Genomic DNA, 24204 nt, shown 5'->3' with positions numbered 1-24204 from the left:
CTTTGATGGACCCTCTGGGCTCATACTGGATGTCGAATTCTGAAAGCTCCACCGCGCAACGCACCATCCTTCCCGCCACGTCGGGCTTCTGCAGCACCTTCTGTATAGGGAGGTTTGTCATCACTACCACCGTAAAGCTGTGGAAGTAATGACGGAGCCTCCTGGCTGAAAACACCACTGCTAACGCTGCCTTCTCCAGCGCCTGGTATCTTGTCTCAGTGCCTTGTAATGCCTTGCTCACGAAATAGATGGGCTTTTGACTCTGGTCCTGCTCCTGGATTAACACAGACCTGATAGCCCGCTCCGTTACCGTGAAATATAGCTGGAGGGGCACACCTGTTGCTGGTTTGCAGAGGACCGGTGGCGTCGCCAGGTACTCTTTCAACTTAATGAAAGCCGCTTCGCATTCGTCAGTCCATGCGAAGCGACTATTTCTCTTGAGGCACTGGAAATACGGGTGCCCCTTCTCTCCCCCGGCGGAAACAAATCTTAAGAGTGCCGCCATCCGCCCTGTCAGCTGCTGCACTTCCTTTACTAACGTCGGGCTCCGCATGGCGATGATCGCCACGCACTTGTCGGGGTTCGCTTCTATCCCCCTTTCTGTGAGCATGAAACCCAAGAACTTACCGGCCTCTACCCCGAAAACACACTTCTCAGGGTTTAGCTTGAGGCGGTACTTGGATATTGTGACGAACAACTCCTCCAGGTCCGCCATGTGCTGTGCCCTATCCTGCGACGCCACCACCATGTCATCCACGTAGGCGTACACATTCCTCCCTAGCATGGGCGCCAGGACCTTGTCCATTAGCCTTTGGTATGTGGCGCCCGCATTCTTCAAGCCGAAAGGCATCACCTTGTAACAGTAACTGCTAGTTTCCGTCATGAATGCGGTTTTGCTTTCATCCCTCGGGTGCATTTTAATCTGGTTGTACCCCGAGAACGCATCCAGGAAACTTAGCACCTTGCAGCCGGAGGCGCTATCGACCAATGCGTCAATGCTGGGCAACGGGTACGAATCCTTCGGGCACGCCTTATTTAGGTCAGTGAAGTCCACGCACATCCTCCACTTCCCATTCGCCTTCTTTACTAGGACGACGTTGGCTAGCCACTCGGGGTATTGGATTTCCCTGATGTGGCCAGCCTTCAGCAGCTTCTGTGTTTCTTCGCGTACCACCAGCTGCCTCTCTTCATTGAATTTCCTCCTCCTTTGGCGCACGGGGCGAACCATGGCGTCCATGCTGAGGTGATGACATAAGAAATCGGGGTCGATGCCGGGCATGTTCGAGGCAGACCACGCGAAGGCGTCTAAATGGCACGAGATCACCTCTGCCACCGCCTCCTGCTCTTCTTGGCTCAGCAGACGCCCTAGTTTAAACGTCTTGCCGCCAATGTTCCTATCCACCACGTTAGTCGCTTGTTGGTCCCTGCTGTTATCCTGAATGGGCGTCGCCTCTACCGCTGGCGCCGTGTGGTCGGGACCCTCCCCCATGAGGGTGTCTACTTCGGGCGTCGCCCCCACGGGCGTGGCCTCAACAGGCGTTGACCCGGAGGGCGTCGCCTGTCGCGTCGACACTTGGCGGACGCTCAAACACCATGAACACGCTTTTCCTCGATTTTAGGCTGTTTTCATAGCACTTCCGCGCTTCCTCCTGATCCGACTTGATAACTATTACCTTGCCGCTGAGGTTGGGTAGCTTCATCTTCATATGACGCGTGGAGGATACTGCGTTGAGCCTATTCAGCGCCGGTCTCCCCAACAAGATGTTGTAGGCGGAATGGGCGTTTACAACCAAGTATCGTATACTTTCGGTGCGCGAGGCTTCTCCATCTGTGAATGTCGTCCTTAACTCCAAGTAGCCTCGGACCTCCACTTGGTTGTCTGCGAACCCATATAGGCAGCCTGTGTAGGGCCTCAGAAGGTCAGGGGACAAACGCAGCTTGTTGAACGTCGACAAAAACATGACGTCTGCAGAGCTCCCTTGGTCGACAAGGACTCTGTGTACCTTACGACCCGTTGTGACAACTGAGATGACTACGGGGTCGTTGTCGTGGGGCACAACGTCTCGGAGATCCCCCCTCGTGAACACGAGGTCTGACTCCCATGGCTCACCCGAGATTCTCTCTTCAATTGAGTTAACCCCCCTCGCGTACTTCTTCCTCTGGGAGGCGGTGGGTCCGCCACCAGAAAATCCTCCGGCGATGGTATGGACCTCGCCGAGCACGGGCATCTCGTGCGCCTGTTCTTCTGTGGGCGCCGGCAGGGTGGGTGTCTCGGCGGGTTCCGCAACATAATCCTTCAGGAAACTGCTTCTCACAAGCTCGTCTAGCTGATATCCCAACGACAGGCAGTTGTCGATGTGATGACCAAAAGCTTCGTGGAACTCACACCAAGAGTCTTTCCGTGGCCCCAATACCTTGTCAGTCTTCGCCGGTCGCCTCAACCTCTCGGCTATATTAGGCACGGCTATCAGGTCTATCAACTCCACCGCGAAGTTGTACCTCGCCGGTCTGGCCCTCTCTCTGACAGGACGATCGCCTCCTGCTGGGCCCCGGGGCCGGGGCTGGGGGTTTCTGGTCTCATAGGGGCGTCTCCCCTCTGGGTTTTTTCTTCCCGTCGTGGTCTCGTTGACCCTGACGGGCTGACTCCGCGTCTGTACCCTTGGGCGCGAACGACGCTGGTGCGTTTTTCACACACCTCTCCCTCGGAAGCGATATGCTCCACCGCGCGACGCCGTATTTCGGCGAAAGTCCTTGGGCGATTGCGTATGGTAGACTCGCAAAAGGGGCCGGGACTCACGCCCTTTCTGAAGGCATACACAATCATGGGCTCTTCCGAGGTACCGGTTTTCACCACTTGGGCCCCGAAGCGGTTGATGTATTCTTTCAAACTCTCCCCTTGGTATTGCTTCACGTCAAATATGTCATAGGAAACTGGCGGCGGGGCCCTGTTTGCCAGGTATTGCTCTCTGAACAGCTGTGACAACTGTTGGAAAGAGGTGATATGGCCGTTAGGAAGGCTAATAAACCAATCCATCGCCATCCCAGTTAAAGTGCTCATGAAGAGCCTGCATCTTGCAGCGTCGGAACCTCCTACTAACACCATCTGCGTGTGGAACGCAGTGAGGTGTGCCTCAGGATCCTCCATTCCGGTGAAAATCACCTTAGGCCCCGCGAACGTGTTGGGGATCGCTGCGTCTAAGATTTCCTGCGAGAAGGGAGTGGAGAATTCCCTCGGCGGGGTGAGATGTTCCATCTCATCTGGTTCGCGTTGCCCCGGGTTGTTCCTCAGACCCTGGCGCAGCTCTTCATTCACCCGACGGAGCTCTTCGTTCCTTGCATGCGAGGCCTCGAGGTCCGCTTGCATGCGCTCCTGTTCCAACTTCGATTCTGCCATATCGTCTTGCAGCCCTCGCATTATCTCCAGGACTCGCTGCATGGACATCTCCTCACCCGTAGCGCGTGCATTACCTCGTCTCATGGTGGCCATTCTTCTCTGTTTTCTCAAACCGCTTCCAACGTTACTGTAACTCGAAGAATCTTCTCAGATTTGTGATGGGACTGATGTTTTATATCGGCCCCACGGTAGGTGCCAAATGTTCCGTCCGGTTGACCTGGAACGTCTTCGTGCGCGACCTCAACCGTCAATTAGGGACTCCTTTCCACTGGTTACCCGTGGATTCCTGCAAAGAAGGACAAAAGGGCGCCCTAGCGGCCGTTTGCACTCCGACGCTCAAGTCAGCCAGCAAGAAACACCAAAAACTAAGCACCTCCGTGTCGGAGCACCGCGTATGGCACTCTGAAGGTGGTAAAAGGGAAACTGTGTCTAGTGTCTATTTCTCCTTCTAGCAAAAATCTTTCCCTAGTCCCTTGTGCGTAACCTCAAGGCTCGAGCAAGCAACTAGAGAGTTTCTGGAAAATTTGCCAAAAGTTCGAACCCTGTTTCCAACATTCCCAGCGCTATTTAAACTGCCCAAGCATTTAAAGCGCCTTAAAGCGCTTTTAATCACAAAACGTAACGCACTTAATTAACGCGTCTAATTAGAAAACGTAGCGCATTTAAGACGTTGAAACGCTTGGGAGCCTTTATAGTACCTGAAACGCTCGAAACAGAAACTGTATTGAATGACTTTAATTACCTGGTACCTGACTGAAGGGTGTTTCTATTCTGACCTGGCTGTCGTACACGTGGAGGGCCTCACAACGCCATGACCCCATCTGGGGACGTTTCTGCGTGTGAGTCCTCCTGCTTGGGAGTGCTACTGCGCAAGGGGTGACTTTTTGGGGTGCCAACTCATGCCCCAATCATCTAGTCACTCACTTTGAGAGCGTATCTGCCTTCCTCTCGTACCCTGCACCTGGCTACCCTGGGCGTGACCCTCCCCTTGAGTCGTATCTGTCCCAAAGGCGTCTCTGGGGCGGCAGGGGTACTTCACGAGTCGGGCTGCCCTACACTGGTGCTGTCACTATGGCCTTGAAGCCACCTTTTCCTTCTCTTTATCACTATTCCCTGGTTATCGGGAGCCTGAGGCCTTCCCACGGCGTCGCCCCCTCCATGGTCTTTCCTACCCATTGGTATCGGGGAGTGGCGGTGTGGTCGCCTTGCTTTTGGGCCATTCCACCTTGGCGACACCCTGCTAGGCGACGCCTTATCTTGGCGACGCCCTGCTAGGCGACGCCTTATCTTGGCGACGACGCCTTCACCTAGGCGACGCCTCGCCTTGGCAACGCTTCCTCTTGGCGACGCTTCCTCTGGGCGACGCCTGCGCTTGGCGTCACCCCCACCTGGGCGACGCCTTACGTTGACTTTGACCTCGACGCTGACTTTGACCTTGACTTTGTCAACGCCCGGGTACGGGACGGTACAAGTTTCCTAATTTGGAGCGTAAGTTCTAGAATTCATTGCACATGCTAAATTCTAGAACATACCTCCCGTGTGCTCAAACTTTAGGCGCCACTTTGCATTTTAGATTAGATTTGAATTTCCCTTTCTTTTTGCCTTGTGTAAACCGGCCTCTAATGCTATTTAAGGAGTGCCTTGGCTCTTGATTTTACAAGATTAATATACATAGTGAATTGCTGTCAAATTTGAGCCAATTTCACTTCTTGCCCAAAACCTCTTAGGTTAGACTATTGATCTTCAAATTTTCCCCTTACCACATGATATGATTCGAATAGCACAATATGAATGATTCTTTGACATTCTTAGGAATCAACTTGAGTTGGATATGAGATAGGCACTTTTTGATAGAATTGGATCAAGGTTCTATGTTCAAGAACTCACCAAGACTAGTACCAAAACCCAAACTCACATGGAAGATCCATGTATTGCCAATTGAATCAAAACAACAACTAGAAATGAAGAAGAAGCAAAGAGGAACAACAAATGTAAAAGGACTGAAGCAAAAAGCAAGGGAAACTAGAAAACCGAAACTGAAAATGCAAAGAAAACAAGCTAAGGCATGAACATAAAAGGAGAAGGAAGGAAGGAGAAGAGAAAGCTCATGAAGATGGATGGCTTGGTTGGATGATCACGCCACTTGGATGGTCAGTGCTCCAAGATGAGTGTGCTATGCCGCTACTTGAGGTAACCAAGAACACTCAAGATAAGACTAAGTGAGGAAGGCACAAAGCTCTCCAATTCTCTCTCAAATTGAGTAGAGTTTCTCTAATTCAAAAATCCAAATCTGAAAAATACAAAGGAAGCACCTTAATTTATAGGCTAAGAGGTGCTGAAATGTAAAGCTAAAACAAATGCAAATTCCCCCCAAATGACATGAAAGTGGCGCCAACTATAGCATGTGGAAGGTGTGACTTCCTTTCTAGTTTGGCACCACTCCTATTTACGCCTACACCCCCCTAAGCTACCTAAACTAAAAAACCTAAAGATGCTTTTACAAAAGAGGTGTCTCATGTTTCCCTCTAAGCACCTTCTAACACAAAGAGATTATAAAAAGGGAAAACAAACGTCCATTAGCCCCTAAAGCCTTGAACATGCTCCTTGTAAGCCTTTGAGGTGGGCTATTAACTCCATGAGCGTCCTCCATTTGAGCCTCAACCTCTTCTTGCTCTTGATGATTGGCCTCCATGTCCACTTGAGCTTGATCTCCATCATACTCCCCGAGTTGGAGAGAATTCGACCACGAATTCTGGAGACCTACAGAAAAAGGAGTTAGATCACTAATATTAAAAGTATGACTACCAAGGAATGTATCAGGCATATCTAACTCATAAGCATTGTCATTAATCCTCTTTAGGACTTGGAAAGGTCCATCCCCACGAGGCATTAGTTTGGACTTCCTTTGAGTAGGAAAACGATCCTTCCATAAATGAAGCCAAACCCAATCACCCTCCTCAAACAACAATGCTTTTCTCCTTTTATTGGCAAGTTCAGCATACTTGTCAACCTTCTTCTCAATTCTCTTCTTGATGTCTTTATGCAAAGTTTTCACAAAAGAAGCCTTTTCATCCCCATCTTTGCACAAGACATCATTAAGAATTGGAATAGGGAGAAGATCAAGAGGTGTTAAGGGATTAAACCCATAGACAACCTCAAAAGGAGAGTGAGAGGTGGTAGAATTTACTGCACGATTATAAGCAAACTCAACATGGGGTAGTAAATTCTCCCACACTCTAGGATTCCCCGAAATGAAACATCTCAATAGTTGTCCCAAAGTTCTATTCACCACCTCGGTTTGACCATCAGTTTGTGGGTGGCAAGTGGTAGAAAATAAAAGTTTAGTTCCAAGCTTGCCCCACAAGGTCTTCCAAAAGTGACTTAAGAACTTGGGATCTCTATCGGACACAATAGATCTAGGGATCCCATGCAAACAAACCACTTCTTGAAAGAAGAGGTTTGCAATATGACATGCATCATCCACTTTGTGGCAAGGAATAAAGTGAGCCATCTTTGAAAAACGATCCACTACCACAAAAATGGAGTCCTTTCCCTTTGATGTCTTGGGTAATCCTAAGATGAAATCCATAGATATGTCAACCCAAGGCATTGAAGGGATAGGAAGAGGAGTATATAAACCATGGGGATGCATCTTAGATTTAGCTTTGCGACAAGCTATGCATTTATCACACAAACTATGAACATGTTTATGCATATGAGGCCAAAAGAAATGTTCATGCAACACATCCAAAGTTTTAGCAACCCCAAAGTGACCCATTAAACCCCCCTCATGGGCTTCTCTAACAAGAGATAATCTAATAGAGCTTTGAGGCACACAAAGACGTTTTCCTTTAAAAAGAAAGCCATCTTGTATAAAAAAAATCTTTGTGTCCTCCCTTAAGACACTCTTGATAGATGAGAGAAAAATCAAGGTCATCATGATAAAGTTCCTTAATGTGATCAAAGCCAAGATATTGAGAACTCAAAAGATTTAGCAAAGCATATCTTCTAGAAAGTGCATCTGCCACAATGTTTACTTTGCCTTGCTTATGTTTGATCATATAAGGAAATTGCTCAATGAATTCCACCCACTTAGCATGCCTCTTGTTAAGCTTGTTTTGGCTTTTCAAATACTTAAGAGATTCATGATCACTATGTATCACAAAGTCTTTAGGAAAAAGATAGTGTTGCCAAGTAAACAAAGCCCTAACAAGTGCATATAATTCTTTATCATAAGTGGAATAATTGATATGACTTCCCTTCAATTTCTCACTAAAATAAGCTATGGGGTGGCCCTCTTGTAGGAGGACAACCCCAATGCCTATACTTGAAGCATCACACTCAATCTCAAATGTTTTAGTGAAATTAGGAAGGGCTAAGATGAGAGCATTAGTCAATTTTTCTTTGAAAATCTCAAAAGCTTTTTGTTGTGCTTCTCCCCATTGAAAAATCACATCCTTTTTCACTATATCATTGAGAGGTGCAGCAATGGTACCAAAGTTTGGTACAAATCTTCTATAGAAAGAAGCAAGTCCATGGAAACTTCGGACTTCATTCAAAGTTTTCGGTGTTGGCCAATTTTGAATGGCCATCACCTTTGTTTTGTCCACATGGACCCCTTTGCTACTCACAACAAACCCTAGGAATTCTATATGATCAAGAGCAAACAAGCATTTAGCAAGGTTAGCATACAAATGTTCCTTCCTAAGGGTTTCTAAGACTTGCCTAACATGCATCCTATGGTCATTCAAAGATAAGCTATAAATGGGAATATCATCAAAGTAAACAACTACAAACTTACCAATGAAAGGTCTTAAAACATGATGCATAAAGCGCATGAAAGTACTTGGTGCATTAGTTAAACCAAAGGGCATAACTAACCACTCATACAAACCAAAGTTGATCTTAAAAGCCGTCTTCCGTTCATCACCCGATTTGATACGGATTTGATTGTAGCCGCTTTTAAGATCAATCTTTGTAAAGATTTTTTAACCATGCAATTCATCCAACAAATCATCAAGCCTAGGTATGGGATGCCTATATTTAATTGTAATGTTATCGATGGCCCTACAATCCGAACACATTCGCCATGTGCCATCTTTTTTAGGCACTAAGATGATAGGCATAGCACAAGGACTCATGCTATCTTGAACCCACCCTTTCTCAATCAAAGCCTCAACTTGTTGGTGAATTTCCTTGGTTTCACTTGGATTGGTCCTATAGGCTGGACGATTTGGTAAGGAAGAGCCCGGTATCAAATCAATTTGGTGCTCAATCCCTCTCAAAGGTGGAAGTCCTTTTGGAGGATCTTGAAACACATCTTGAAACTCTTCTACCAAATTTTCCAAACAATGAGGACTATCAACAAGTGGTTCTAACTTAAGAGTTCTAGGGATGGCTAAGAAAAGAGGATAGTGAGCCACTATTTCCCTTTGAATCTCATGCCTAGACACAAGAAGTGTAGGCTTAGAACTTTTATCTTTTTCACTCTCCCTCTTTTTTTTCATTATGATTTGGTCCTCATGGACTTCTCTAGGAGAGAGAGATTTTAAAGTAACCTTGTGGCCATGGAAATCAAAAGAAAGTTTGTTAGTAAAGCCATCATGACAAAAATTTCTATCAAATTGCCAAGGCCTTCCCAAAAGAACATGTGTAGCTTCCATGGGCACAACATCACATAATACCTCATCTTTGTATTTTCCAATAGAGAAATGGATGAGGACTTGTTTATTCACAACAATTTCTCCTACTTCACTAAGCCATTGCAATTTGTAGGGCTTTGTATGAGAGATAGTAGGCAATCCAAGTTTATCTACTACTCTTGTACTAGCCATATTAGCACAACTACCCCCATCCACTACTAAAGAACAAATGTTGTTTTGAATAAGACATCTTGTATGGAAAATATTTTCCCTTTGACTTTCATCAAAAGGTTGTGAAACTTGTCCAAGAAGTCTTCTCACAACTAACAAATCTCCTTCAAGTGGACTCTCACTCTCATTCTCACTAGACGCCCTAGAAGGTGAAGAATGCCTAGGTGAATCCGAATCATGCTCACTCATGACAATGCCATTATGCACAAACATATTCCTTTTAGAAGGACAATTAGCCGCAATGTGACCATAACCCATACACTTAAAGCATTTCTTACTAGACGATTTAATTGGGGATTTAGGCTTAGAAGTAGAAGGCTTAGATTCTTTTAGTTTGAAAGAAGAATCTTTGAAAGGAAATTTAGAAAAAGACTTTTTGTTCCTCCAAGAATTGTTGTAGTAACCATCATTGGGAGTATTTTTGAAAGAATTTTTCTTAGCAAGTTGGGCTTCCACCTTCATTGCAAGATGAACTAAAGAACCCAATGATGAATACTCTTGTAACTCAACAACATCTTGAATATTCTTCCTTAGACCACTCACAAACCTAGCAATCATAGCTTCCTCACTTTCTTCTAATTCAACTTTAAGCAAAAGCGTTTCTAATTCTTTGTAATATTCATTCACACTTAGCGTGCCTTGTTGAAACCATTGGAGTCTCAACATGAGGTCTTTCCTAAAGTGTGGTGGCACAAACCTAAGGCGCATTTGATCCTTTAAAGAGTTCCAAGAGTCCACAGGAGGACCCTTGTGATAGATAATGTCCTTTACAACACCATGCCACCATTTCATGGCATAATCACTAAACTCTAAGGTGGCTAGCTTAAGCTTGTGCTCATCTTGGATCTCATGGATCTCAAATATTTGTTCACACTTAGCCTCCCAATCTAAATACACATTAGGATCATTATCCCCATTGAAACTAGGAATTTTGACCGAAGGGAGCTTGGCCTTTGCATCACGGTAGTGGCGGCCATCTTCACGTTTATCTTTATGAGCATGAGGTGGTCTATATCCATGAAAGTTGGGTTGAGGCCTCCTTCTTTTATGTTCTTCTTCACGGCCATGATCATTGGAAGAGCCTCTTGATGAAGGTCTATGAGGATGATGCTCTCCATGAATAGAATGAGAAGACCTAGCTTGCTTCATTTCAAGGTTTTGCAATCTTTCCTCCAACCGTCTAATGGCTTCATCTTTTTGTGTAAGGGCTCGCTTGGCCTCCTTTAATTCACCAAGGATAGAAGCTTTGCTAGGAGAATACTGATTGTAACACTCATCACTGGAATATGGAGCCATTTGGAAAAGAAAACAGCAAACAACAAAACAGCAAACAAAGTTAAGAAAACAAAGTTAGCCAAAAGAATGTGGAACCAATTGCAGAAGTGAAGTGGTACTGAAAATCACTCTCAAAGAAAGAATACTCTCTGCACCCAGCTGATCTTGAGGCCTTGAGTAATCTCAAATGAAATATGTCAAAGCAAGAGCACACAATCTTCAAAGCACTTCACCACAAAACCAATGAATAATGAAAGACAAGCAAGAAAAGGTATAAGCAATAAAAGGCTATAACAAAAGGAATATGACAAACTCAAAGAGTAATGAATAAAAGACAAGCAAGAAAATAAGGTACTCAATGAAAAAGAAGGCACACAAAAGATACCTAAAGAAAAGCACTAGAGTAGATGAAGAAAACAAAAACAGAGCTACTGGAAAATATTTTTATGCAAACTGTGCTTGATGTTCACTGATTTAACTGGAATGATATAAAGCGAACTGGATTGTGAAATTTTAACCACAGAAAGTTCAAGATCTTAGCTCAACATGGCACTGGAATTACTCAAAAACAGTAAGCCAATTAATTGAGATAAATTTTCTAAAATCGCTGCCAGATTACCGTATTTTTTTCGACAGAATTGCACACTTTTTGTATTTTATTTATCATTTTTTTTGTACTTTGAATTTTTAAGTACTTCTTTTTTCTACTCTTTTATAACACTTTAAAGAACACAAATCCAGAATTTCAGAAATTTCCAGTGAGTAAATCAATTGCAATAAATCGAAACAGTAAGCACGTTTTCAGAAAAACAGAGGAATCCTAACAAGAATGAAAAACAGAATTAAGAACTAGCAAAGACATAATGGAAATGATGTATAGGAACTTCTATAGATCTAAAATACAAGTATGAACTCAATACTAAAACAGAAAATGTACAAAGGATCAAGTATCAAACTCAGAAAACTGTATTACACCAAAGCAAGAAACAAAAAATTCAAAAAAAGTACTACAAGAAGTGATGACATTCTTGGAAAAACATGACTATGACAAAACTTGTATGGATTCAAAAAGGAAAAGACACAAATACATGATAGGCACAATTAAGAAAACAACAATAAAACTCAAAATAAGCCTAAAAACAGAAATGTAAACAACAAGAATTATAGAGCTCTTGAATTAAAGTGCAACACAACTCAAAATTAAACAAGAACAAACTTAAACTCTAGATACCATATGATATGATTCCAATAGCACAATATGAATGATTCTTTGACATTCTTAGGAATCAACTTGAGTTGGATATGAGATAGGCACTTTTTGATAGAATTGGATCAAGGTTCTATGTTCAAGAACTCACCAAGACTAGTACCAAAACCCAAACTCACATGGAAGATCCATGTATTGCCAATTGAATCAAAACAACAACTAGAAATGAAGAAGAAGCAAAGAGGAACAAAAAATGTAAAAGGACTGAAGCAAAAAGCAAGGGAAACTAGAAAACCGAACCTGAAAATGCAAAGAAAACAAGCTAAGGCATGAACATAAAAGGAGAAGGAAGGAAGGAGAAGAGAAAGCTCATGAAGATGGATGGCTTGGTTGGATGATCACGCCACTTGGATGGTGAGTGCTCCAAGATGAGTGTGCTATGCCGCTACTTGAGGTAACCAAGAACACTCAAGATAAGACTAAGTGAGGAAGGCACAAAGCTCTCCAATTCTCTCTCAAATTGAGTAGAGTTTCTCTAATTCAAAATTCCAAATCTGAAAAATACAAAGGAAGCACCTTAATTTATAGGCTAAGAGGTGCTGAAATGTAAAGCTAAAACAAATGCAAATTCCCCCCAAATGACATGAAAGTGGCGCCAACTATAGCATGAGGAAGGTGTGACTTCCTTTCTAGTTTGGCACCACTCCTATTTACGCCTACACCCCCCCTAAGCTACCTAAACTAAAAAACCTAAAGATGCTTTTACAAAAGAGGTGTCTCATGTTTCCCTCTAAACACCTTCTAACACAAAGAGATTATAAAAAGGGAAAACAAACGTCCATTAGCCCCTAAAGCCTTGAACATGCTCCTTGTAAGCCTTTGAGGTTGGCTATTAACTCCATGAGCGTCCTCCATTTGAGCCTCAACCTCTTCTTACTCTTGATGATTAGCCTCCATGTCCACTTGAGCTTGATCTCCATCATCACTACTCTCAATCCCTACCTAGCATGCACCTTCAAGGTCACCATACCTCCTAGGAGGACCTTGTTCGCTTACACTCCATAGAGCTTCCGTTGATCACCAACAATTCTACAAATCATGAAGGCACTTCTCCATCAATGGTCAACACCCTAGGCAACCCCTCTCTCTTACCATTTCTACCCTTCACCCATCTTGCCCACCAAGGCACCCCTTCCTATAAATAGGGTGTCTTGCCTCATGTATTGACAAAATGAAATTTGAAGTAAAGAAACTTTGCTTGAGTGAATTTGTGAGTCTGAGTACTTCTTTTATATGGGTCTTATCTTGGGTAGGTAATATCTCAAGTGGTGGCTCCGTGTCTTATCTTGGGTGAGTAATATCTCAAGTGGCGGCTCATGCACCACTCATCTTGAAGACCCTCTGCTCCAAGTGGCGTGACATCTTCCATTCTCCCTATGTTTTCTTATCCCTTCATCTTTTTTATTTTATTCTCTCTTTTGCGCCACTCTTACCTCTCATCTTCATTCTCTTATCTTTTTTATTTTCGTTCCATATATTGTCATCTTCATCTTTGTTCATGTTAACTTTCACACCTTCATCATCATAATCATTATATATATATATATATATATGTATGTATTTTTCTCTTTGTCCTTCTGAAATGAACCTTTACATTTACTTAACCACTTGGTTAAGTTCGTATCCAGTGAGAATCTTCTTAGGATTCTCACCTTAAATTGCCAAACCCAAAAATCATAAACAAAAGTAAAACCTGTAAAATGTACAATCTAAAATCAACTCACATCACCTCATCTCATAATGAAATACATTTCTCCCAATGTAACAATATTAATTTCAATTTTCGTTATTAATTTTTCTTTTCTTTTATTTGTTTTACAGTCTTCATATTTTTCCACTATCTTACTTTTAGTGTGTTGTAATATTGGAATCCATAAGTGAGAATAAAGACTACAATGCTTATGAAAAATAAAAGAAAATATGAGATGATTGAATGATTATACATAAAAAAAAAATAATGAATCAAAGGTAGTTAGTGAATAATGTTTTGAGGGGTATATAGTGTTTTTACATGTCAAGTTATGAAAAAATAAAAAATAAAGAGAGAAGAATAGAAAGATCATATGGTTAAAAATGAAAATAGTAACCGAGATGTTGTACAATTCTGCTTTGTTTTCTCAATTATTATTTTTTGTATCTTTTTATTTTATTCTATGTATTTTTTTTTCAATTTTTTATTTGTTTTGTAAAAAAATCAGTTAACTATAATCTATTTAAAGACAAAATATAAAAAAAAGAGATAGAAGAAAAACGTGTAATAGTAGGGAACAAATTTTTTTGAGAATATAAGGATAAAAAAGTTATTTATTTTTCTTGTAATATCATTAGCCTTCTTATAACACCTCCTGATACAATACAAGTAGTCAAGAAAATTATCAAGGTCTCAAGAGACAATTCATACTGTGAGCACTAATCTCAACAATCAAGTCAATGCCCCACCAAATATCATACGAACCTTACTAGAAGAAGAACTTGGCATAGACCAGAACATCAACGGTTCTTTCTTATGGTTTTCTTAAAAGACAAAAACATGTTTGTAAATAATTTGGACTCACTTTTGGGTCCAAATAGCAAAATAGGCTAGAGTAGGTTCACATAAAAGGGAGTGTACTTAGCGAAATGGGCTTCTACCAACCCACTTTTTTAAGACAAGGCACCTAGAATTGTGGTTTTTAACCTACCTTCTAGAAGTTATGCCTAAAGGTGAGGTTTTGACCATGGTCAACACCCTAGGCAATCCCTCTCCCTTGCCATTTCTACCCTTCACCCATCTTGTCCACCAAGGCACCCCTTCCTATAAATATGGTGTCTTGCCTCATGTATTGGCAAAATGAAATTTGAAGTAAAGAAACTATGCTTTAGTGAATTTGTGAGTCTGAGTACTCCTTTTATATGGGTCTTATCTTGGGTGGGTAATATTTCAAGTGACGGCTCTGGGTCTTATCTTGGGTGAGTAATATCTTAAGTGACGGCTCTTGCACCACTCATTTTGGAGACCCTCTGCTCCAAGTTGCGTGACATCTTGCATTCTCCCTAAGCTTTCTTATTCCTTCATCTTTTTTATTTTATTCTCTCTTTTGTGCCACGCTTACCTGTTATCTTCATTATTTTCGATCCATATATTGTCATCTTCATCTTTGTTCATGTTAGCTTCCGCACCTTCATCATCATAATTACCATATATATGTTTTTTTTTTCTTTGTCCTTCTGAAGTGAACATTCACACTTACTTAACCAGTGGTTAACTTCGTGTCCAATGAGAATCTTCTTTGGATTCTCACCTTAAATTGTCAAACCCAAAAATCATAAACAAAAGTAAAACCTTTAAAATGTACAATCTAAAATCAACTCACAACACCTCATCTCATAAATGAAATACATTTCTACTAATGTAACAATGTTAATTTCAATTTTCATTATTAATTTTTATTTTATTTTATTTGTTTTACAGTCTTCATTTTTTTCCACTATCCTACAAAATAACAATGAAAAAAATAAAAAATACTTAAAACTAAATTTTTTTAACAATCCTGATCACAAACTTTATTTATTTTCACATTTTTTAAGATATATTATTTTTCTTATATTTTCCTCATTATTGTGTTTTTGCAAAATCAACTACTATATCTTTTTTTTTTATAATTGCACTATGGTTAATTTTTAAAAAATTCAACTAGTGTGTTTTATTTTTGTTATAATTAATTTTTTTATTAAATCGGTCCATCATATATTAATAACAAACTAATATTTTTTATTTTCATAAATAATATTTTGAAATAAAAAATTAATAGAAAAATATCAATTACTTCTTTTTAAATAAAATCCTATATATATATAATAAATATAAAAAAAATATTAAAACTAAATTCGTAAGTGAAGTTTTATTAAAATTGAAGTCATGAATAATGAATAAGTGATATGACTTTAACTTTAACCAAATAACATAAGTGGTACAATCCTGCATAACTTTTTTTTTTAATAAAATTTCACTGAAATCATACTATCTTAATATAATCTCATTAATAATTAAAAAAATATCAATACTAATTTCACTAAACAAAATGGTGGTACACCCATACGACTTTCCTACAAATATCAAAATCGTCTTTCACAACACAACTTTCCTACAAACACTTAAGTCATCTTTTTCCAACACAATTTCATTATAACTTTAAACAAAGTGGTATCATATAAACACAAATTATCATATTTGTAGGAACTAACGGAAGGAAATAAGAAAAGATAAAAGGTTATAGTAACTGATTGAACGTAATTGTACAAAATTACAAAACTGATCTTACTCAATCATATATATATATATATATAATAAAATTACAATTACTGAAAGCTATAAAATAGGAATACTAACAAGCCTATAAACTCACCATTAATGCAATATAATATAATAGTAGAATAGTTTAAGAGTAATAAAATCAGAATTAATAATAATAAAATCAAAATTAATAACCAACACTATTATAATTAAAAAAAATAATTTCAATAATATACATTCATACTTGCCCACTTTGGTAAATTCTCTTACTTCAAACTCAGCCTACCTTTAAACTAAGTGAAGACATCATTTAGCCTTTGCTTGATTAAGCTAATTTATTATTACTATACAAGTGGGAGACACTGAATGTGCAAAAAGAAGAAGGGATTTTTTGTTTATTTTGATTTGAGTAGAAAATGATTGAAAGTTGGTGGAATTGGTGTCATTTTTCACTTTTGTCTTTACTTTTTGGTAGGTCACGGGCCATTATAACGTTATCTTTGTATTTGTGCAAGGTTCTTGAAGAATCCCATGATTTTACTGTCATAAATATTGTAGGAGAATAGTTTTCTAAGTTATTGATTTTTATTTGAAATCTTTTACTCTAAAAAGTAAAAGACCTAATTGATTATTTCACTATGTGCTGATGATAATTAATCATGTGGGAACTTACACCTCAATAATACATCATCCTCTGTTTCTCATACCTAAAGTAATTTAATATACGGTTAAATCTACAATTTATCAAACTTCTTCTTAAATTGAACAACTCCATTATTTATTGAACTTTTTTTTACCTTTCACTCCTTAATCCCAACAATATTTTAAAGATTTCAACAATATTTCTTCTCGTTGGTTAACTGTTCCGTCCGGTTGACCTAGGACGTCTTCGTGCGCAACCTCAACCGTCAGTTAGGGACTCCTTCCCACTGGTTACCTGTAGATTCCTGCAAAGAAGAACAAAAGGGCGCCCTAGCGGCCGTTTGCACTCCGACGCTCAAGTCAGCCAGCAAGAAACACCAAAAACTATACACCTTCGTATCGGAGCACCGCGTATGGCACTCTGAAGGTGGCAAAAAGGAAAACTGTGTCTAGTGTATATTTTCTCCCTCTGGCAAAGATCTTTTCCCAATCCCTTGTACGTAACCTCAAGGCTCGAGCAAGCAACTAGAGAGTTTCTGGAAAATTTGCCAAAAGTTCGAACCCCGTTTCCAACATTCAAAGCGCTATTTAAGCTACTCCCGCATTCAAAGCGCCTTAAAGCGCATTTAATTATAAAACGTAGCGCATTTAAGACGTTTAAAACGCTTGGGAGCATTTATAGTACCTTAAACGCTCGAAACGGAAACTGTATTAAATAACTTTAATTACCTTGTACCTGACAAAATGGCGTTTCTATTCTGACCTAGCTGTTGTACACGTGGAGGACCTCACAACGCCGTGACCCCATCTGGGGGTATTTCTTCGTGTGAGTCCTCTTACCTGGGAGTGCATCTGCGCTAGAGGTGACTTTTTGGGTGCCAACTCATGCCCCCAAACATCTAGTCACTCACTTTGAGAGCGTATCTGCCTTCCTCACGTACCTTGCACCTGGCTACCCTAGGCGTGACCCTCCCCTGGAGTCGTATCTATCCCGAGGGCATCTCTGGGCGACGAGAGCACTTCACGAGTCAGGCTGCCCTATACTGGTGCTATCACTATGGCCTTGAAGCCACCTTTCTCTTCTCTTTATTACTACCCCGGATTATCGGGATTTGAGGCCTTCCCACGGCGTCGCTCCCTCCATGGTCTTTCCTACCCATGGGTATCGGGGAGCCACACTGTGATCGCCTTGCCTTTGTGACATTTGACCTTGGCGACGCCCTAGTTGGGCGACGCCTTAACTGGGCGATGCCTTAACTAGGCGACGCCTTGACCTTGGCGACGCTTCCTCTTGGCGACGCTGTCACTTGGCGTCTCTTTACCTAGGCGACGCCTTATGTTGACTTTGAGCCCGGACGTTGACTTTGACCTTGACTTTGTCAACGCCCGAATACGGGACGGTACACAAGCCCCCCAGTCTTAAGCTGAAGACTTGTCTTCAGCGCAAAGACTAAGGCCTCGCCCACGCCGTCCACGTGTCACCCTGGTGACGTGTCATTCCCTGCTGACTCAACACTTCTAGAATTATTGACGTGACACTCTCTGAACCATAGGGGTGCCCTTAATGGCTGATTGGACATCCTCTGAAGCGGGGAAAGTAACACCTTTTGGGGCCACGCTTAATCGCGTGCCGCGTGGCTCATCACACGGCCAGCCTCTCGAGTCCCTTGCGCTCCCCTTGAGCGCTTAGTCCTTTGACACGCGGCACGATCACACGGCTCCTAATTAGCGCCTCTTGGGTTGCTAATGTAACGTTCAAGTTGCCCAAAACCCCGCGCTCACACTACTGTTTCATCCATTCTCTCTGCCTGTCTGCACTGTTCATCGTCTTCGAGCCCTTCCTCTGCAATCACTGCTTCCTCCTTCGCATTTGCCTTCCCTCCACACCTCGACACCAAAGGTATGATTTTTCCATCTCCATTACTCTTCCTCTTCATTGCATTGCATCGCTGCGTATTGAACTACCTGGGACTGTTTATGTTTCTGCATTTCTGTGTTCTTCCGCTCCTCCGTTCCCTTCTCCTTCTTTCTGGGTTTTTCTCGCGTGGGTGGCATTTTTCTAGGGTTTTATCCCCTTTTCTGCCTTTGCATCACTTGTTAAACCCCTTTTCCTTTCCTCTTTCTCCAGTTATTTATCCGCACCATGGTGCGCCCAAACTCAAAGTCTGGTTCTCCCCTCAAGACTCTCAAGGCCAACTATAAAGCCTTCTAATCATGGGCCCCCGACGAGCTTTTAAGCGAGTGCACCACTCTGACGACCATGAAAGACTTGGAGAACCATCGCGGTGATCCCAACCTGTACAACTTTAATGCTTTTTGCCGCACCCATGATGCGCATATTTCCGTCCGTCCCGGCAGGCCTGGGGAACCCGTTTGCGTAGATGACAGACCTAGGAAGGGGAACCCTTTCTTTTTCATGTACCAAACGGTATTTAAACGCATCGGGGTGCGCCTGCCGTTCACGCCCTTCGAGAGGGAACTTCTCACAGAGATCAACACAGCCCCCGCCCAGCTCCACCCCAACAGCTGGGCATTCGCAAGGGGTTTTCAAATTCTTTGCGGATATCTAGGCATCCTTCCCTCTGTGGATGTCTTCTTGCATTTCTTTGAGGTGAAGAAACAGGGGAAAAGCTTTTGGGTAAGCTTCTCCGGGATCGCAGGTAGGATCCTTCTCTCTCACTTCCAGAACTCCTACAAAAACTGGAAGGGAAAATTCTTCAGGGTGTGCTGCGCCAAGCACGACCCCACAGCCTTGGACGACTTCCCCCTGTACTGGACAGAACACCCCAAGCTGCTCAGGGCCAAGGCCCTGGATGAGCTATCCCCTGCTGATAGGGAGGTATGCAAGGCCTTGGCTGGCCTGGGGATTGTCTTCGATACGCTGAAACTCATCGCGAGCGAATACAACGCCCACTCCCTGACCACCTACTTTGGTAGGGAGACTCCTCTCTTACTGTCTTTTGTTATCTGTATTTTACTGCTTCACGTTTTCTCTACTGGCCTCTTCCACCTGCTTTCCTTTGTGCTATGTGCCTTATGTCTCATTCATCCACGCGTTCGTGGGTTTGTATAGCTGCTTTGGCTTTAACTTCTGCTATTTGGTTTATCTGAATGTAGGATCGGTGATGGACGCCTCCAAGAGGATGGTTCTGGCGAAAGCGATGAAGGCCGCTCGCGCTGCCAAGGCTGGCGCCTCCTCCGCCCCTGCTGCTGGCCCAAACCCCCCATCAACCCTGCCTTTACCACCACCAACCACTATCGAAGCCCCACTAGGCTCATCTTCACCTCCCCCACATAGCCCCCAACCACTTCAAACACCTGGATCGCCACCGCCCATCGCCGCAGTCCCACTGGCTGTGGCTTCATCACCTGCTCCAACCCCCCTTGACAAAGGAAAAAAGGGTGTTGGAAATTATCTCCGATGACGAAGACTCTGACGGTGGGCTAGTCTTCAAGAGGAGAAAGGCTGCTAGGGCTCCCATTCTGCCGGCGGCGTCGCCCCAAGGAGGGAATTCCTTCAGGGACAACCCACCAAGTGCTACCTCTCTCCCTCCCGCAATGGTCCAAGAGGAAACAGGCGAAGGGGCCGAATCTGCTCCACCCCCACCACCGGCAGAGGTCTCTGTTGCTCCCGCCTCCGTCGCCGCCGCCCCAGATCTTATTGCCATCCCTCCTCCAATTATGCATCTGATGAGGGGCTTCAGCGGGGGATCAATGCTAGAAGGCTCCGACAGGAAGGAGGGAATGCCCTTCTACTTGGGAGCCTTCTTAGAGGTGGCCCTTGAATGGCGTGCCCAAGCTAGAAACGATGTTTTGCAGACTCAAACCCTCCAGGCCTTGGAAACAAGGGTAGCTTCCCTGGAGGAGGAAAAGAAAGCTTTGGGATGCCAAAACGAGGCCTACCAAACCAGTTTGAAGCTGGCGCAAGAGGCCAAAGAGGAGGCTGAAAAACAACTGGCAGAGGCGGTGGATCTTCAAGCCGACTCCTACACTCGGGAAGTCTCCCTCCAAGTTCAGGTAACGAGCCTCCAAGACATAGTCGAAGCTTACGAAGAAGTTCAAAAGGACTTGAAGGACCGATGCTGTGAGCAGGCTGACGAACTGGAGCGGATGGAGGGGGAGATGGCTACCCAGGCCAAGGCTTTGGGACTTCTCCAGGTTGACTACGACAAATTGCAGATCGAGGTCAGCCGGCTCCGTGTGGAGAAGGAGGCTTTGGAGAAGCAGGTAGCTTCTGGGGATGCCACCATTGAGGAGTTAGAGAAAGACAAAAAGACCCTCATCCATGACATGGCGGGCACCTTCGAAGAGGGGTTCAAAGAGGCTCTGGCCCAGGTCGTCTGCGAGAACCCGGGAATCGACATTTCCAACTGCGATTCCACTCATCACATCGTTGACGGGAAAGTCGTGCCCTTGGAGCTGGATGATTGAACTGCCGCCCTCAACCGCCACCTTTCTCCTTTACACTTTACACTTGTTTTTGACCCTCTTTGATAAACTTGTAATTCTTTGAACTGTTTGCACTTTCGTCACAACTGTGGGTTTTGCATGACAATTTTTGTACCTTTGAGTTATCGAATTCCGCCGGTATGATTTTACCCTCATTTTTTGCCTTCACGTGCTTCGATTGTTTTGCCTGTACTCTACCTGTTTCTTTCGCTGCGTTGACCCTGTATGCCCGGCACCTATGCTTCGTGAAGGCGTCAGTGGCTTTACCATTTCCGCAACGCGAAAGTTGAGACCTACTCTGGGTCCTAAACCCTTGGGATAAGGTCACGCGTCGATGCCCACGCCCATGGAGAGGCTTGCCTAACAGAGTCGTATCGTCCACGGGGTGTCTCAAACACCAACGCGATCTGTCCCTTGATTCTTGGTGCCCGGCGCCCACGCCTAAGGAGAGGCCTGCTACAGCAGCGCCGTATCGTCCCCAGGGTCTCTAAAAACGCCGAGTGCTGGGAAAGCTCGGAGCCCTCCAGGGGGTCGTTCCTTCCATGGTCTTTCCTTTCCTTGGGTATCGGGGAACAACCCTGCCAGCGGTTCACTGGCGTTTGGCGATCTCGTCTCCCTCCACAGTCTTTCCTACCTGTGGGTATCGGGGAGACGGCGCCGCTAGTAACTAGTTTAAAGATTTCAACAATATTTCTTCTCGTTGGTTAACAAAAAATAATATTAAAATTTTGAGGTTATTTAAATATATTTTTCCTAAAATGAAACCATCGTATTATGATAGTTTTTACATAACTTGTTCTGAAAAGCCTATATAATAAAGGAAAAGGTGTGCTCAATTGACTAGAAAGCTCTAAAAATATAACTATTTTGGATAGACTAATTTTAGAAACTTGTTTTTCTCCTTTATTTTCATATCATAAATTAAAAATACATTAATTTTAACTGAAATTTATAAAAGTACTGATAACCCTACCGTTAATTTTAAAGTTTTATTTTTAACTTTAAGTAAATTTTAAGATTAAAAGAACCAAATCAAATTCCATCAAATGTTCTTTTTTTCTTCATTTCATATTAAAGTAGTTGAAATAAATTTTAAATAAAAATTGTAAAAATTTGTTATTAATTTTTAAAAAACAACTCATCTTAAATTTTACATTGAATCTTAAAATTCACCTTAAAACCAAGACAACGTTGAGCCAAACCTCTTCAACTTTCAAATTAAATGCCGTTTTATGTGTCGACAAATTTTTTTAAAACAGTAGTTAATAAAACAATCCTTTGAAATGATAATGAGAAGGTGTCTAATAATGCCATTGAACTAGAACTAAATTCATAAAATAATTGACACTTGACACCGATAGCATTGCATCACACTAAACATTAAGTAAAATTCAATTTTAAAGAAAATAAATAAATTATTATTATACTAATTAAATTAAATATTATTTTTAAAGATTAAAAAAATTATTGGTATATAAAGTAATTTTTATTATTAATAAAATTTATAATCTAGTTTTTAAATTAATATTTAATTAGTTAATAACTTTAAGATTTGAAATAATTAATAATTAAAAGTTTGATAGTTCATTGAATACCAATTTAAAAATTAATTTAAATTTTTTATTAATAATAATAATTACCTTAAATATCAATAATTTTAAAATTGTTTTTTATTTATTGATTTTACTCTAGTTTTATTTATTTTTCTTATTAATCTTTTAACTTGAACATTCTGATCTCTAACTAATAAGAAATCGTTTTTTATGTTTTTTTAGCCAATGTCTTGAGAACAATAGAGAATCATTTTGCCTGGTTTTTTGAATATTGCTTGTTGCTAGTTGCTGATACCTTTATCAGATTCTGCATTTTATTGAATAAATCACTCATGCATCAACAATGTAAATATTTTCTACACACTCATCCAATCATACATTTTCAAATATTGTAAACTTACTAATTTTTACTATAGCAGACTGAAAAATCATACTGAAAATAATGTTTAATTAGTTGATAGTCAAAAAAACTTATACAATGACAATGCACATCTACTATTAAATTCTTTATATAAATGCAGAGAAACTATACTGAATTTAAGAGTGTAGGTTTTTCTACCCCTGTTTGCTTCTATGGATGTACAGTTCACAGACAAAGAAGTGAGAGGATATAAACTATTTGGATATGTGATTGTGTGGGAAAGAGAGGGAGAGGATATACCTGTGAACAGTAAATATCCTCTCCTCTCAAAATGAAGAGGTGTAGAGGAAAAGTCATGTCAGCATCCCTTATTTCCAAATTTACCCTCATTTAAATGTGTCACAATACTTCATTTGAATGTATTAGTATTTAAATTTTTTTATTGTACAATGTTTAATATATATATATATATATAATATTTTAAATGAAGAAACAAATCATCATAAATTGTAAGGAAGTTTTAAGTTTGTTTATTATTTTATAAAATATAAATTATGTAAATAATGATAAACCAGTATAAAAAAAATAGTTAAATAAAATCTTCCATTTATATATTAGTTATTAGAGTAAATCAGGTTATACTTATTTTTCAAGTTCTAATAAGATATTTTATTAAATGTGGTTGAATTTAGTTTTGTTTAAAGAAAAGAATATACTATATCTAATTAACATTGAAAATATTATCTGGGTTGGATCATGGACATCACCAGTACTAAACATTTTTCATTTTATTTTATCCTTATTTTTTATTATAATTTTTTATGAAATTCTTTTCTGTGGTTAATTAAGTTATATTTTTGTTGCTATAGTATTTTTTAGATTGCTTTATTGTGAGGTTTTTTAATATTAAAAAATAATAATTTTCTATTTATATAAAATGTGATTTATTTTCTAATTTTATAGTATATGTTTAATATTTAAATAAATTATTTGAAGTTATGTTTTTATTTAATTTGTTGTTGTGTTTATAGTAATATATTTCTATGTATAGTTATTATGTTTATGAGTTATAATTTATTTATTATAATTTTTATGATTTTTTTTCTAGTGTTAATTA

General features: G+C 41.2%; 1 protein-coding gene across 1 annotated transcript; it reads right to left on the bottom strand.

Moving 5' to 3' along the window:
- Positions 1 to 1529: 1529 nt before the first annotated feature.
- On the bottom strand, positions 1530 to 3487 carry LOC137815820 (uncharacterized). Its single transcript, XM_068618933.1, has 2 exons — positions 2696 to 3487; positions 1530 to 2327 (listed from the first exon to the last, which is right to left on the bottom strand). Exons 1-2 carry the CDS (start codon positions 3485 to 3487, stop codon positions 1530 to 1532), a joined length of 1590 nt encoding a protein of 529 aa, XP_068475034.1.
- Between the last annotated feature and the right edge of the window lie 20717 nt (positions 3488 to 24204).

This window comes from Phaseolus vulgaris, chromosome 1 (assembly GCF_000499845.2).
Source record: "Phaseolus vulgaris cultivar G19833 chromosome 1, P. vulgaris v2.0, whole genome shotgun sequence".
NCBI classification, from domain to species: Eukaryota; Viridiplantae; Streptophyta; class Magnoliopsida; order Fabales; family Fabaceae; genus Phaseolus; species Phaseolus vulgaris.
This window is presented reverse-complemented; position numbering and strand designations above follow the sequence as displayed.